Source organism: Myotis yumanensis, unplaced genomic scaffold (assembly GCF_028538775.1).
Source record: "Myotis yumanensis isolate MYYU_CA2020_CCGP unplaced genomic scaffold, mMyoYum1.0.hap1 SCAF_1, whole genome shotgun sequence".
NCBI classification, from domain to species: Eukaryota; Metazoa; Chordata; class Mammalia; order Chiroptera; family Vespertilionidae; genus Myotis; species Myotis yumanensis.
Window position 1 is genome coordinate 195,423,329 of NW_027223752.1, and position 17,697 is coordinate 195,441,025.

Consider the following 17,697-nt stretch of genomic DNA (forward strand, 5'->3'; position numbering starts at 1 on the left):
ATGTGACAAGGGAGCTGGGGTGGGGATGGGGATGATAAGTAATAAGACTGGCTTCTCACACCAAGAGTATACATATCCTGAAACAATTCAGAACAATTTCTTCTTCTATCTAAGAAGTCTGGCAGAAAGAGACCCTGCTTCCAGGGATGTGAAATCTACTGCATGGCTGAAAGGTGCCATCTTATTTGATAGCCAATCCATATGTAATCAGAATGCCCACTCCTTTCTTACTAAGAGGGACAGGGAGCAGAATAACAAGCAAGGTAGCAGAATCAGGCAGCATTTATGCAGCAACTAATTTATGCCCAACCAATTAGTATCAGTCTTCATCTCTTACATGTGAAGATACTGAGTTTCAGGAGGTTAAATGAATGAACAAATCCACATTTGGTACAACAATGAGGCACAAGTCTTTCAAACCACTACGTCACCCTTAGCAAGGAGAAAAGATGTGTCTGTGCCTCAGATTTTCTTGGACATACAGTTTTTCTACTCCTTGTGCATTGACATTGGGGTCTTTATCATCTAACTTTCTTTTTCATGACTTACTTCAATGTGTGTTACATGAAAGGGTAGGACTGGAATGCTCCATGTGGTGGGACAAGCTGCACTGAGAACATGTGATAGGCAAAGTTTTTTGGCCTGCATCATTCTTTATCAAGCATGGGGTGCCTATTTTTCATCACTACTGCAGGGTCAAAATACAGCAAGGCCTGGGTGCAAAAGAGAACATAAAGGAAGGAAGGAGGAACGTGAGATTAAGAATCTCTACTTGGTCTGACATTACCATTAGTAACTGTGAGGGTAGGAACAGGGCCTCCTAGGGTCCTCATATTTGTCTGCCTCCCATCATGCTATACACTATACCTCACGAGCTCTGCAGGCATCTGGGAAGCGCTACAGGAATCCAAGAAGAAATGCCCAAATCACACCCTACGTTCCACTTCTCAAAGGTCAACAGCCATGGCTGTACATTCAGTAAAGATAATAGCAACTTTCCTCCAGAAAATGGCTTTGATTTATGGATGCCATGTGACAACTAAAAGGCAGATTATTTTTATTTCAGTACTTGATCCTTTGGTAAGTGCTAAAGTTTCCATTCTGTGGCTGACAATTTTGAAACAGAGAAAGGTGATTAATTATACACACTGCACTGGAAAGAAACTTGCTTGAACTTAGAGATGCTTCCAGCATTTCTCAGAAAAGAGCTATTTTCACCATATTTTGACATGTTACTCTTGACAATACAGAAATTTAAAAAAAAAAAAAACACACCTCATGCATTGAATAACTGTAGTTTAATTGTACCTAGAATTTAAAGCCATTTATAAAGTGAACTATCAGAAACCCCTTTTCTGATTTACTATATTCAGTGTTCACTGATATAAAAAAGGAAAATAATGGGTGGATGTGCATATTTTTAGTAGCTGTATCTCAGAAAGATACTTCTATACCTTATTTCCCAAAGATGAGCAAACTCCATAGCAACTCATGAGAATGCAGATGGCTGAGCTCTGATGTGTAGCAGAATCAGGTGCCATAAAGTCCTCCAACTCCATTTTGGTTAGGTTTTATCATATGTCATTTCTGATCAAGTGTTGCCCACTGCAGAACAGTAGAAGGAACACACAACTGGCAGGCAGCAAATCTAGAGTCTAGACTTCATTCTGCCACCAAAGAGCTAATGATCTTGGGAATGTCACTTAACCTTTGTCAAATTTAGTTTTTTTCATGTTGCAGATAAACATCGAGCTGATATAGTATAACCATGGACTCAGGATTCAGACAATCTCAAGTTTACCTGTAGACTGTACCATGAAGTAACTAGCTCAGTGACTTTAAGCTAGTGACTTAATCTCCTTATGGCTTAATATATGTAGTAGGTTAGATAATGTATATAAAGTGCTCAGCATAGCCTCTGGCAGGTAATACACTTTTGATGAATAGTAACATAGACATAATGTATTTATTTAGATATAAGGTGAAGTTGGGCTAGATCAGTGATTCCCAAAGTGGGTGCTACTGCCCCCTGGTGGGCGCTGCAGCGATCCAGGGGGGCGGTGATGGCCACAGGTGCATTTGTTTTAACTTTTTTTGTATTACCTTTCTATTCTGAGTTCAATAAATAGTTTCATAATTTCAAACTTCAATGTTTCTAATTTACACCTTTCTTTACTATATTTTACGAAAAAGGTAGAAACATTAATACATATATCTTTGTTTAATTGCTATTAAAATTTAAAAAAATTAATTTCCAGGGGGTGCTGAGTAATATTTTTTCTGGAAAGGGGGCGGTAGGCCAAATAAGTTTGGGAACCACTGGGCGAGATGATGTCCAAGGTCACTTCCAGGTAACTCAGCACAAACAGCATGTCTTGGAGTCAGGAATATCTTGGGTTTAAATATCTTCTCCACTAGTCACCAGACTCTCTAACTCCTAATTCTCTCTTCTGGAACATTGATGGCTATTTACAGGATAATCATTTGGACTAAATAAGGGAATCCTATATAATAAAATGATAATATGCAAATTGACCCTAAAGGCAGAACGATCAGAATGACTGCTGGACAAGTCACTATGAGACGCACTGACTACCTCTCAGTTCCTTTCCCCGGCTGGCAGGCTCCGATCGCCTGATGACAAACGAGAAACCAGGGGTGGGTGACAGGGGATACAAGTGGTGCCAGGCCAAGGCCCCCGCCACACCAGTCACCCCACACACAGAGGGCAACCCATGGCGGGGGTGGGGCTGGTGAGTGGACAGTAACAGCCGACCTCTCAGTCCCTTCCCCTGGCCATCAGGCACTGATCACCCTATGGTGAAAGGGTGGCGGCGGGTTTCCGGGCCGGCTGTGGGCAGCCAGGGAAGATGGCCCTGATGGCAGACCACGCCTAGGGACCATACCTGCTCACGAATTTTATGCGCTGGGCCTCTAGTAATATGTAAGGAGCTAAGAATAAAGTAGAGATACAGCAAAATGTTAGTTCCCGTGACTATCGAGTGATAATAACAGAAAGAGAAAAATGGCACAACTGCCCCCCAAAACAAAGAATTTTCTGTTTCTTTGACAACTTTCAACCAACTGAAACTTGGAAAATAAAATACGTTGGTGTCAGAAAATGATAAAGCATTCGCCAACATTATTGTTATAGTAAAGCTTTAATATCAACAACAACACTAAAATGTTTCCAACCATAAAGCGAGAAAATCTAGTTCCTGCCCATGGTAACTTATGCAAACTGTGTAGCATGTTGAATAATAAAATCAAATTTTTTTAGGTAAGTCTTTGATTCTGAAATTTAGCCAAGAAGAATGATGCAGCCTAATGCCAGTTAAACATCACTGTTGGACATCAGTAGTGAGTGCTGTTACCTGCAGTTTTGACGCCAGGTTCCCAGCATAAGCCAAGCCACATGATCAAAATGAGAGGAGAAATGATACAAGTATATAATAAAATTTTAGGCACATGCGAATTACCTGAGAAATTTATTTTTTAAGAAAAAATAGGACTTTTTCTTTATCTCTACCTTGGAAAATTGAATCATAACCTCAGAAGATCAGGCCTAGGGAATCAGCATGCTTTCAAAGTTCCCCAGGTGATTCTCGCATGGCCCAATTTTGAGTCGCATTCAAGCAACCTTTCCCCCTCTTCAAAACATGAACCACCACTAGCATAGTTAAGGCTCAGTTACACCGACCATTCATCTACAGGGGGAAGAAGATTGGATATCCAACCCTCATTTTTTGTTTCACCTGAGTAGCTACAGCCTATAAATCAGTGAGTTCTGCCCTGACAGACTACAGCTGCCAAATCCTTACTGCCACCTACTCTGCCTAAAAATGCTTTGTCGTCATGAACAGGATTTCTCTTCACACTGCCCAGCAGGAACCAAAAAAGAGGGAAGACTTGAAAGACAAATTAGCTCCCCACTTGAAGAAAAGCATGAGCCAAAAGGGCTTCAACTCCAAGCCTAACAGGATGGACGGGCAAGACAGGGAGGCTTTACAATGTCTTTTTGTTTGAAGAGCTGGGAGTATGTATCTAGATCGTCTGAAGTGCCCAAACATCAAATGCCTGTATAACCTTACACAAAAATCAATTCCAGATGGATAAAAAATTCAAAGGAAAACATTAAAGACCCAAGATATGTGGGTAAATATTTTTCTGATCTTGGGGTAGGGAAACCTCTCTAAGTATATCATGAAAATAAGAAACTATAAAACATTGAATATTTTGACTACATAAAAGTTGGAATCCATACAGCAAAAGAAATCATAAATAAGGTTAGAAGGCATACAGTAAATCTAGGAAAAATATATTTGTGATATTTCTGAGAAGCAAAAGAAAATATCCTTATTACATAAGTTTTGAACAAGTCAATGGGAAAAAACCAAATGGGTAAAAGGAAAATACAGCAAGGACACAGATATAAATAAGAATAGATAGCCTGCCATGACCAGTGTGGCTCAGTGGGTTGGAGGGTCATCCCATACACGAAAAGGTTGTGGGTTCTATTCCCGATCAGGGCACATACATAGGTTGGGGTTTCCATCCCTCATCAGGGCATGTAAGGAAGGCAACCAATCAATGTTCTCTCTCACATCGATGTTTCTCTCTTTCTCTCTCCCTCCCCCTCCTCTCTAAAATCAACAAGCATATACTCAAGTTGGGATAAAAAGAAAAGTGTAGTGAATAAAAATGTGAAAGGATATTCACCCCCCACTAAAATTCAAATAAATTTGAACTGAATAAGAATGAGCTATCATTTTTCAACCCTCAAAATAACAAAAATGAGAAATCCTGTTCATGCAAGGGTGTAGACAAGTGGGCACTCTTGTCCATTATTGGTAGAAGCATAAATTGGCATAACCTTTGTTTACAGATGAGAAAATTGGGGAAAACTGAAAGCCTACTGATAGAGGGTTTATTAAGTAAATTATAGCACATGTATTATGTGTACAAATAGATGTAGTTATTAAAAATGATTCTCAAGATCCATATTGAAGTGAAAAGACTTCCATTAAATCATGCTTTGAAATAGTATATTTATTATCTCATTTATATAAAATCTTATATATTAGTCTGTTTGTATAGGCAAAGAAAAATGTATGGGAAGGTATTCATGAAAAAATTAATAATGGTTATTTCTGGGTGATAAGTATAAGGGGAAAATTACATTCTACCTAGTTTTACTATATTGCTTGCATTTTCTACAATGCATAATTACATCTTACAAAAATAAAGTTATTTCAAACTAATTTTAAGCCAAACGCAAAATAATTCTAGAAATTTTCAACACTTGGCACCCCAACCAGCCTAATTACTATCATTTTCTGATCACCAAGGAAATAGAGGTAACAAATTCTGGTAAGTAAAATCTGGTCACAAATGATAACTTTAAATATCCTATCTAATAAAGAGGGGATATGCTAATTGACCCACATGCTGTCACAAAGATGGCAGCGCCCACAGCCAATAAAGAGGGAATATGCTAATTGACTGCCCCACCCTCAAAGATGGCGGCGCCCATAGCCAATAAGGAGGGAATATGCTAATTGACTGCCCCACCCTCAAAGATGGCAGTGCCCACAGCCAATAAGGAGGGAATATGCTAGTTGACTGCCCCACCCTCAAAGATGGCAGTGCCTACAGCCAATAAGGAGGGAATATGCTAGTTGACTGCCCCACCCTCAAAGATGGCAGTGCCTACAGCCAATAAGGAGGGAATATGCTAATTGACTGCCCTGCCCTCAAAGATGGCAGCACCGACAGCCAATAAGGAGGGAATATGCTAATTGACTGTCACATCCTCAAAAGATGGTGGCGCCCAGTCCTCTCAGCCCTGCCAGGATGGCAGGTATGCAGCAAGGCCTGGCCGCTCCGTGTGCCTGCCTCCAGAGTCCCCCAGTCCCTTCAGCCCCCCAGCCACCCAGGGCAAGCACGAGGCTCAGGTAATCAGGGCTGGCCGAGGCTTGCACTGCCGGCAGTGGCAGCAGCAGAGGTGTGATGGGGCGTTGCCTTCTCCTGATCGCCAGGTCGCCTCCTGCCCCTGAGGGCTCCTGGACTGTGAGAGGGGGCAGGCCGGGCTGAGGGAACCCCCCTCCCGTGCATAAATTTTCATGCACCAGGCCTCTAGTGTGTGTGTGTGTGTGTGTGTGTGTGTGTGTGTGTACACACACACACACACACACACACACATTTCAGAGAGGAAGGAAGAGGGGGAGAGAGAGAGAAACATCAATTATGAAAGAGAATCATTGATTGGCTGCTTCCTGCACACACCCCACTGGAGATTGAGCCCACAACACAGGCATGTGCCCTGACTGGGAATCAAACTGTGACCTCCTGGTTCACAGGTCAACGCTTAACCACTGAACCACACCAACTGGGCATAACTGACTTAACTATAATCAAACAGATTTAATTCAGAATCTGCACCTGAAGTGAATCAAATGATTTAAAGTTCTTCCTGGAAGAAGGAATGGCCAGCAGACCTTGGAGGCAGCTGAACAATACAGGGCCCCTTACTTTGTCAGGAACATTTACTTTGCTTACTCAAACAGCTCTGACTATCTCCCTAGTCTGGAAGACTAGTTCAAGGAACCAACATGTCATCTCACATTTCCACTTCCAGGAAGAAATGGATTTTGGTACCAAAGTGCAACATTTAGGTAAGTTGAAATTACTAGACAACCCTCACTATAGTGAAGCAATTACCAATTGGCTTTAACCTCGCTGTTATAAATTGCACACAATCAGATTCATAAAGAAATATCTATCTCATCAAGGTCTGTCATGTGATAAAGAAATGATATATTTCCAACTTAAGCAGATTGATTAAGTATTCTTAGCACAGCAGTATGTTAAAATAAAGCCCCAAATTTGGAGATGCCAGCTATAAATGTTCCTTATTATGAGACAAATTCCCTTAAAATGTGCTCGGTTGGGGTCCATAAATATCACAAAATTCACAGAATTCTAAAAATCTTACTGTATTCTTTTGCTATAAGGTTGTGAATATAGGGTTATATTTACTCTTGAAAAAAATTAAAATGGCTTTCTTCATTTCTTCACTCTAAACTATGCTCAGTCATTCACAATTAACAATGTAGATTTAAGTTAAAATACTTTTCTTTGTTTCAAAAAGCTAAACAACTTTTAAATAACACAAAAAAACTTGCCATGAAGTATCAAAAAATGTTCTCTATATCAGTATCCTGCCCAAAGACTAAACTATCCATAAATACCTGTTAAGTCGACATTTAACAATTTAATTAAAAGTATCTAAATGGATAGAACAGTATACTTGCTTGGCAACCAAGAATGTAAATATAATGCAGCGAATTGACATGGATGGTCACAGAACTCAATTGTGGGAAGGACAAATTTTCAGGATGGTGAAGCTGAAAAGCCCTTGTTTAATTCACACAGCATGGCAGGGGGCCTGAGTGTTATTACAGTGGGACTTACTGAAAAAGGTAAGGGTCATACGAATATAATAAGTGTCAGCACAATTCATAGATCTCAGAAAGGTCATGCTCTTATTAAACTCTAAGAAGAGAAAATAGTACCACCCTGGGCTGGATCCTAGATGAATGTAAGGTCAACTCTTGATGAAGAAGTCCCGGAAGCCCAAGCTAAACCTCGCCCATGCTTATTAACAAGCAAGCTGTGAATACTCACCCTGGAAGCCACAGAGGCCTCACAAAGTGCCATGTTGGGGAAATCGTACAGTCATCTATGTGGCCATTATAAATTGGTTATACTGGGAGCCATCATAGCTTCAACTGTCTTATTTTGAACACAGGTCCATGGGAAATGATCCATAAGACTACCCAGACCTGCTTCTAGTGAAGTGTGTGTGTTTGTGTATGGGTGTGTGTGTTTGTGTATGTGTGTGTGGGTGTGTGTATACAAATAGATGGGGACGTTATCATATATATGTAAATGTACATGGAATTATTAAACATATATATGCCTTATATACATGGGATTATTATATACACACATATTTCATCTCTGAAATAAATGCTTCGATGTGAATTCCTATCTTTGAGTAGGCAAGACCTCCTGCACTGAAGCTGGCGGAAGAGTGTGCTTAAACAACAGCAGTGCAGTGACTCATCTGTGTTTTTACAACATGTTTCTACCCAGCGCCCGTGTCTATTTGTAGCCTGACAATAAAGGCCCTATGTGAACCATCTCTGAGCTGCCTGCCTTTAAAAGCAAGGAACTGTTTTCAGTTGACTCATTTCAGCTGCTTGTACATTTGAGAATAACCCACTGCCACATTTATAAAGACATGTGATATAATTGAAGATTATTTCAGGCTGTGTCAATGCTTTGCTGCTTAGTATTGATCTACTGTTTAGACTCGCAGTGGTTCTCAACCTTCTGGCCCTTTAAATACAGTTCCTCATGTTGTGACCCAACCATAAAATTATTTTCGTTGCTATTTCATAACTGTAATGTTGCTACTGTTATGAATTGTAATGTAAACATCTGATATGCAGGATGGTCTTGGGTGACCCCTGTGAAAGGGTCGTTTGACCGCCAAAGGGGTCGCGACCCACAGGTTGATAACCGCTGGTTTAGAGGGTCAAATAGAGCCAGAGGACCTCGCCCCCTAAATGAGCCCTCTACACACCACTATGGTTATCTCCTGGGGGCAGAGAAACAGATAGCTCTATCAACACCCCAGACTGTAAATGCTGTCAGAAGAGGAGTCTTATCTATTTTGGTCACTTATCTGTTTCCCCAGCACTTAAAATAGTGTCTGGCACGCAGTAGACATTAAGTAAATATTTTCAAAGGAATGAATCAACCTCTGCCATAGACTTGTGAAATGACCTGGGCCTTAGCACCAAATCCACAGAACACTTTGTTGTCCTGATGCCAAGTCAAGACTCCCACTGCCGGAGCATCAGCTCTTTTGCATGTTATAGCTCATACCCTCTCAGTGCCGAGTCCTCTCAGCATCTCAGGTCACCTCACTCCTTGGTCCTTAACAGAGATCAAATCAGCATGCATATGTGTGTGTGTACATATATACACACACACATATATATGTATATACAGACATCTATATGTATCGTATATATTGATAATTACTGATATCCATATATCTATTGATATTATATGTATATACATATAAAAATATAAATACACATATATATACACACATACATACATATATATAATCATCTATCATTATAAGAAAACCTAGTATGATTACTACATGTAAATTTTTTCATATTAAAATATTAGGATATGTAAAATCACTATATAACCATTGAGTTGGGCATATGTGTGCATGTACTACTTAATTTCTATTTACACAGATGTTTTAGGTTTATAAACCCAGTGCTTAGATCTGTGTATTCACTTACTAATAGCAGTAGTTCAACCAAAAGAAATTAATAACAGACTATTCAGTTCAACAAATATATATTAACAATCATTAATTTTCTAGCCCACTTTTTCAGTGTTTCTGCCACCCACTGTGACTTCCAGAAGTGTCAAATTGTAGTTCTTTTGCTAATTAGATACTTTGAATGAAGTCAACTCCCAGGAGTAACACCCAGCAAATGGTCATTTTTAACATCCTGACCATGGAAAGTATTTATGTTTCTCCTAAAGTCTTCAGAACCCAGAAAACAGCTTACACCACCAGCAAGGCTTTTCCTGTGTAATTTATCACAGAGGAGAATACTCATTTCATGTTATACAACAGAATCCTTTATTTTCCTAAGAACTCACTCATATAGAACTTAACTCACCTTGGAGGGGTGAATAATAGACTAACAGATGTCACATCTCAGATACAGTGTTCTAAAGCTAAACAGTTCAATTCAGTTGATTTTTTAAAAAACAATAAGCATAGGGAATATGGTCAATAATATTCTAATGTATGGTGTTAGGTGGGTACAAAATTTATCGAGATGATAACTTAGTAAGTTATGCAATGTCTAATCAGTGGGCTGTGCACTGAAAACCAATGTAATTACATAGTTTAAACTGTAATTTTAAAAAAATTTAAATGATTTTTTAAAAATTTAAGGCAATAAAAAACACAAAGGATGTCAATAAGAAGAACATTCATGAATATAAAAGTGTTGAAACAATATCTGCACAAAAAATAAACAAGCAAAATAGAAACAGACTCAGAGATTATCAGACTGATGACTGCCAGAGGGGAGCATGGCTGGGGGACTGGCTGCAAAGGGTGAAGGGATTAAAAACTACAGATTGGTAATTTCAAAACAGTCACAGAGATAGTGCAGCATAAGGGAATATAGTCAATAATCTCATAATAACTATGTACAGTGTCAGGTGGGTACTTGAAATATTGGGGAACCACTTTGTAAAGTATACAATTGTCTAACCACTATGCTGTACACCTGAAACTAATACAAAATAACCTGAATGTAAACTGTAATTGAAAAATATTTTTTAAATCTGCACAAAAAAATCTCTATATTCTGAAAGACAAGGTGATTTTGTTCTTGCTACTCTCAAAATCACATCTCCTTTTTTTCCTACCTATTTCCTTGAAGTTTATGTTTTGTTATCACAATGCTCTCATTTGGATAAAGAGTACCTATCCCATTTGAATACACTCAAATTTTATAAAAAGTCTCCTACTGACATCACTGCTCTAACTTCAAGTTTTCATTTCTATCTTATGAAAGGAAAAAAGAGGAGCACACCTTCTTCATGTACTTCCTCTGCTACTGCCACACTGTCTACTCCTCGTGCCGCAGGCCTACCATTGGGAACACACAGACAAGTGCTCTCTGGCCAGCACAGTGTTATTTTTAAAATGTCAATCAGGCCTGGCTGGCATGGCTCAGTGGTTGGGCATCAAACTACGAACCATTAGGTTGTGGTTCAGTTTGAGTCAGGGCACATGCTGGGGTTGCAGACTTGATCTCCAGCAGGAGGCGGCCAATCAATGATTCTCCCTCATCATTGATGATTCATATTCTCTCTCTCTCTCTCTCTCTCTATCTCTGAAATCAATAAAAATGTATTTTAAAAATGTCAATCAGGTACCAGTATTTTTAAATCACCAGATTTCACATAAGAACTTTAAATTTCAACCTCTCTTTGAAAATCAGAAAATGAAATCATACTGAGTATATTTTCATGTGGAAAGAAGCAGAGCTGAATGGCAACTACCCCTTTCCAACAGGACGTGGCCTCTCAGGAGTCATCACGGCCCCAGCTGTGAAGAAGCCCATGTGAGCCACGTGGTGAGGTCATGTGGAGAGTCCTCAGTCCCAGCTCCTGCAGACACCCAGCCTGGGCACTGGGCCTGTGAGTCAAGAAGCCTTCAGATGACTCCAACCTCAGCTGCCATCTTGCAAGTGTATGAGGACCAAAGAGAGAACTACCTGAGTCCATCAACCACCCAAACTATGAGAGATTAAATGGTTGTTTCAAACCCCTACGCTTTAGGATAATATGCTATGCAGCAATAAATGAGCAGTAAGAGATAAAATATACTCTCAAGAAACTAAATACACTTGTTTAAAATAGATTCTCCTTTTTTACTTGGAGCAATGAAGATAGTCTCCTTCTTATTTTTGTGTTTAGGCAGAAATCTAAAACATAAATGTGCCCAGGGAAGAAAATAGAAGTGGAAGAAAAGCAACATTTGGAATCAGCTGTATTTTTTTTTTAATAAGTTGGCTGGCAGCACTGAGGAATGTCACATAGGTTAAACAGTAATAAGTCGTAAAAGAGAAGGACAGAATTAGAAAAGGGCTTGAATCTGGTTCTTTACATAAGACTATCACCTTCACTCACTACGCTGTGTCCAGTATCTCCCACAATGCCTACTTTTTTTCTTAATGACTGGATCAAATAAAAGTAGTTTTGTACATATTTTTCTGATTGACTAAGAGAATCTGAAGTATCTTTCCTATCACTAAAACATTCGGTATTACTGATTCAAAAGGAAGGCAAATGCCACCTGCTAAGTCACCAAAGTATTGTGGTTCAGACAAAATAAATCAATTCAGAGTTTTTACAGCTTAACGAGTAGATTCAGGAATAAGAGAAACAACTCTTATCTTGTATTTCTTAATGCTGAGTTCCACTGACAGACAAGCAAATCCACCCTTGAGTAAATCCCTCAGTTGATGATTCTGTTGGCTCAGGTGTACAATGAAGATGACCATGTATTTCTAGAAAGAGTGCGGTCATCAAGTTTAACAAAATGGTGCATACATTCAAGGTAGTAGAAGACGTAAACCTTGTGCCCTGCATCCAATTAAAGCAGCTGATATGCTTTTGCCCAAATAGAACTGTATATCCTCATTTCCTTCCCTTCTTTTCTCCACTTGTGACTCAAGCCAGATTTCATCAAGCTATTTTTATAATTACTAAAATGTTGGAAATACAGCAGCAGGCCAGAAGCAAAGTAAAACGCAGCATCCAGCAAAAAAAGGAAAATCACGCTGAGTAACTGAAAGGCCATCTGCTACTAACTGAGCTGTAGGGTGAGGAAGGCAATCTGGGCTGTACTATTTGTGTCTTCCCCCAAACCCAACCCACCTGCATGTTGTCAGTGGCATCCCCAAGCAGTCCTCCAAACGTGATCGCATTAGTTACAGTCGCCAGATAGATGAAGAGAATTGCTGATAGAGCCTGAATATTTAAAGCGTCATAAAAATCACTGGCAAAAAATGGTGCTTTCCTTTTTATGTCCTTAATTAGTCCACCACAGAACCTGGGTAAGGAGAGAGCAAACATGTGACGATGTAACATAAATTACTATCAAATTAAGCAAGAGATAACTTATTAAACCACAAAGAATGTGTACTTAACGCGTGCTTGAAGGAACAAGGTACTATTTAATCACTTAAGATAAAACCAGAAAACTGTGGCAGAATAAATTTTCTTCTATCTTCCCCTTTTTCAGTCACCAAATTAGGTGTCACATTCCCTAAAGACCAGACAGTTTGTCTTTAGATGAGAGTGAATTGTTGAGCTAAATTAAAACTTCTCACCATCCAAAGAAAATCATCCAAACATGCGAGCAGATCATACAAGGACCTTTATAATCTTGCCATGGCTTCCTTTCCAGCCTCATTCATTCATTCATTCATTCATTCATTCATTCCTCATTCCACAAATGCTTATTGAGCATCTGCGATATACCCAGAACTAATCCAGGTGCTGGAAATATAAAAGTGAATGAGGAAAAGAAAAGAAAATACCCACTCTCATGAAGTTTACTTTCTGTATGGAGGAGACAAAATATGTAAAATGCATGGCGCTGAAAATCAAGGAAGAAATTAAGTGGGGAACAGGATTATTAGATGAGAGAGGAGCAATGGTTGAAATATGATAGTGGCCATAAGGGGTCTCCCGATCATGTGACTTTGGGGTAAGAATCTTAAGATGTTTCAGATTCAAGGAAACCATGCAGGTATGTGGTAGAACAGCATTGCCTGCTGACTCCCACCGCAAATGTTAGCAGGTCAGCTGACTTATGCATCAGTCAACTCACCCTCCCAGCCAAATCTCACATCTTAGTATGAACAGGGCCAGGCAAACTACAGACACTCGGTGTATTTAGCAAAGGTGAAATACGGAAGAATGACATCTCAGTCTGTAGTGTTTTTTAAAAGACATATTTTCATAAAATGAGTACCCAACTTGAAATTTTACTTAACCCAAAATGAAATGGAGAACCTAGCAGTGGAGGAGGGAGAATTGTCATGAAAAGAGATTTAGCCAAAGCAATCTGGAAACCTGATTCCCCAACTGCCCTCTCTGGAAAACAGGACCTGTGAGTTACTCATGTATTTCTATAACATGTTACCCCCTTTTGAGTAAGTGTACAGGGAAGAGATGGAATCATGAAACCCACATGTGTAAGATTGGCACATTATACATTCTTCCTGCCATACACTCTACCCAGAACCTCTCTTTTTTGTCTCTCACACCCCCTCCCTCACTCCACTCCAGTCACACCAGCCACAGCGCTAGCCTAACACATGCCAGGTGCTCTGCTGTCCCCTCTTCCAACCCCACGTCTACATGGTCTATCTCCCACCTCCCTCAGGACTTTCCTCAAACGCTACAATTTTCTTTAAGGCCCTCGCTGGCCACCCTATCTAAAACACCTTTCTCACAAGGCAAACTCCCTACTTCTCCTTTGATTCCCCACATAAAAGCATCACCACATTCCTTGATTTGCTCAGTGTCTGTCTCCACCACTACAAAGTAAGACCCATAAGGATAAGGAGTTTTGTTCAGTTCACTGCTGCATCCCCAGTGGCTGTGACTGTTAGGTAACTATAAATGTCTGTTGGCTGAATGAATGTGCAAACAGTGAATAAAATGCTGATAGAAAGATGAAGGGAAATTTAGATCCAAGGAGAATCTCATCGTGAATGACAAAAGAACCCTTCAGTTACCTTCCAGTTTTCTGCAATTCTTCACTGTCCCCATGTCCTCCTCCTCCTCCATGGCCGCCATCATGGGGAGTGTCCCCATTCATCTGAACATTCTCTCCACCCGAGTACATGTTCTTTCTAAGACAACAGAGCCCAAGGGAATATTAGTTTATTGTACTTATCTGCACCAGCTAATGAAGAGATGAGCTGAAAACCCTTTGGGAAAAGGATCCTTATTTCCTTCTACCATCCTCACAGACAGTTCTGAAAGTGTTATATTTAGAGCCAACACAAATGACTGGAGGAATAGAAAAGTTGAACAAATTGTATATTGAATAAGAGGGAAACCATTTCACTTGGAAAGTAACAGGTTTCCAAAAAATGGCTTCTCCTCAATCATCTCACCCAATTTCTTAACCTCTTATATCTACAGGATGTCATTTTGAGTAAACTAATCTTCCCACATGCACAAGGAGTTCCCAGAACATCCCCAAAGAGGCTCTATGACATATTCCAATATCATAATATATCTCTACTGTTTTGTTTTTTGTTAGTTTTAATTTTTATTGATTAAGTTATTACATATGTGTCCTTATCCCCACATTACCCCCCAACCCACCACTCATGCCCTCACCCCCCTGTTGTCTGTGTCCATTGGTTAAGCCTATATGCTTGCATATAAGTTCTTTGGTTGATCTCTCCCCCTTACCCCCACCCTCCCCTATCTTCCCTCTGAGGTTTGATGGTCTGATCGATGCTTCTCTGTCTCTGGATCTGTTTTTGTTCATCAGTTTATATTGTTCATTATATTCCATAAATGAGTGAGATCATGTGATAGTTATCTTTATCTGACTGGCTTATTTCACTTAGCATAATGCTCTCCAGTTCCATCCATGCTGTTGCAAATGGTAAGAACTTTTTTTAACACAGCGTCGTATTCCATTGTATAGATGTACCACAGTTTTTTAATCCACTCATCTACAGATGGGCACTTAGGCTGTTTCCAAATCTTAGCTATGGTGAATTGTGCTGCTATGAACATAGGGGTGCTTATATTCTTTCTGATTGGTGTTTCTAGGGATATAATCCTAGAAGTGGGATCACAGGGTCAAATGGGAGTTCCATTTTTAGTTTTTTGAGGAAAGTCCATACTGTTCTACTTTATAATCACCAAAGCACATCACAACATATAACATTCATTTTACAATGTCAATGAAATGTCAAACCAAGGCACATATGGGATTCACTTGAAATGACATAATACATCAAGTTAAATGGGAACCTAAAAATATTAGGGCAGTAGCCTGACTCCATTTCCTTTGCCAAACATAATCTCTTTCTTAAAGTTTAACACCCCCAACTGCTTGATAATTTACCTTTTGTCGGACGATGGGAGACTCTTAGGAGGCTCTATCCTGATCGTTGGATCCCATTCCCCAGGGGGAAGGACAATGACTTCATCTAGGAACTCATCAATGCCAGCGATCAGGTCCTGCCTGTCTTTTGCTTTATAAGCAATATCATGGAACACCTGAAGAAGAAGAAGAAGAGGTATGCTGATCCAACACTCTCCACATGCCTCACATGCCCAGCCTAAAGAATATAACCCATAATCCACTTTAATATTACTATAACCACACTCTCACATTTCCTGTTATTCAGCTTGCCCCAAAATATTTCAGTAATAAACCCAAAGAATATAGGGAGAGGCATGAGAAACAAATGGCTGTTTCTTTTATATGTTTTTTTTCTATCAATACTGTAAAATAACATTGCCTATTTTCTCCCACTGGTATGTACCATTATTGATATAGTTGCTATGGAAACCAAATGAAAATGATTTGGAGAAATACACTGAAGAGTCATTCCCTGAAATAAAAACTACTGGGACAAACCACTGCTGATAATCCAAGAAGGAAAAGATCAAACTGAGTATTAAGATCAGGTTAAGAGCAAAACACTTCAGCTTTCAAACACAAAAATAATGTTAGCTATTTTTAAAAAAAGAAAATCTGAGCTATATTGGCAACACCTAAACCAAAGGGTTTTAAGTGTAGGCGATCATCTGTCTAGCTTTGAAAGACTTAGGATATGTGTAAGGGACTTTAGGATCATCAGCTAGGTGAGAAAAATGGAACTGGCAAAAAAAATTATGTACATTCTGGAATGCAGAGAGTGTCTATATGCTTATCCAGTTATTGAGGCAACAACTAAACCATCCAAGGCAGCAAATGCTCCATGCCTTTTATGCAAATATCCAAAGAAAGAACTTGCTGAATGTACATCATTTAATTAGAAGGATATAGGTTGTCAGCCTTCTTTATAATGAGCTTCATGGCAAATAAGCTGACATCCACAGTTTTCAAAATGTTAATTTCATATTGGGATAAATATATTTTCCTTTATTTTATAAACATTTTTCATTATTTGTGTGTGTGTATTGTATTGTATTTATTTTTACTGATTTTAGAGCAGGGAATTGGGAGAAAAAGAAACATCAATGTGAGAGAGAAACATTGATCAGTTGCCTCCGCCTGACTGGGGATCGAACCCACAACCTGGGTATGTGCCCTGATCAGGAAGTGAACCCACCACGTTTTGGTGTACACAGTGATGCTCCAACCATCTGAGCCACCTGTCCAGGGCACATTTTCCATTCTTAAAACTGATGTAGGTTAAGTATTTTTCAAGAAGTTCAAGTCACTGTATTAACTTACAGTGACAGCCAAATCACAGAATGAAAACACACAAGTAAGACTTTCACAGATCATCATCTTCCCGATTTCCTACCTCGTCAGACATCAAGGTGGCAATGGCTCTGCCAATCTCATGGTAGGACTTGCCTTTCCCCTTAGGACCTAGGAGAATGAATAAGAACCTAATGGAAGAGGAAAGAAGCAAAGGCTATAACACACATATCATCAAACTCAAAATACATAAAACTGAGACACGTTTATCCTTGCTCATGAAAAGGTTAGGTCTAGAATTCATCTTTAAACAAATGTAATATTCCTGGCATATGACAGATACTCTTTCAACTACAGTGAAACAAAACTCACTGTTTAGTTTCTTTGGAGGCAATGGAGAATTTAGCATGGAAACCTGAGAAGCTTCTCTGTTGAAAAGGAAAGGTTCCATTTTTTGAGTCATTCAATCTTTCTTTTCTAAACTTTCTTTTCTCTCCACTTCCACTGAATTGCAGAATCTTTAGTGAAAACCATTAAACACAATTAACTAGAAAGACTCAGTACATCTTCTGGTTTCTCTGACTTTCCCTTACCCA

At 39.4% G+C, this 17,697-nt stretch overlaps 1 protein-coding gene across 4 annotated transcripts in view; it reads right to left on the reverse strand.

Moving 5' to 3' along the window:
• The window catches only part of SLC4A4 (solute carrier family 4 member 4), a 328,200-nt gene that overhangs the window by 70,833 nt on the left and 239,670 nt on the right, over window positions 1-17,697 (reverse strand). For all 4 annotated transcript variants that reach the window (XM_070395274.1, XM_070395285.1, XM_070395260.1 and 1 more), the window contains 4 exons: window positions 17,205-17,292; window positions 15,791-15,945; window positions 14,436-14,552; window positions 12,565-12,739 (listed from right to left, as the gene is read on the reverse strand). In XM_070395274.1, coding sequence (XP_070251375.1) covers window positions 12,565-12,739; window positions 14,436-14,552; window positions 15,791-15,945; window positions 17,205-17,292 — 535 coding nt within the window. The remainder of the gene's footprint in view (window positions 1-12,564; window positions 12,740-14,435; window positions 14,553-15,790; window positions 15,946-17,204; window positions 17,293-17,697) is intronic.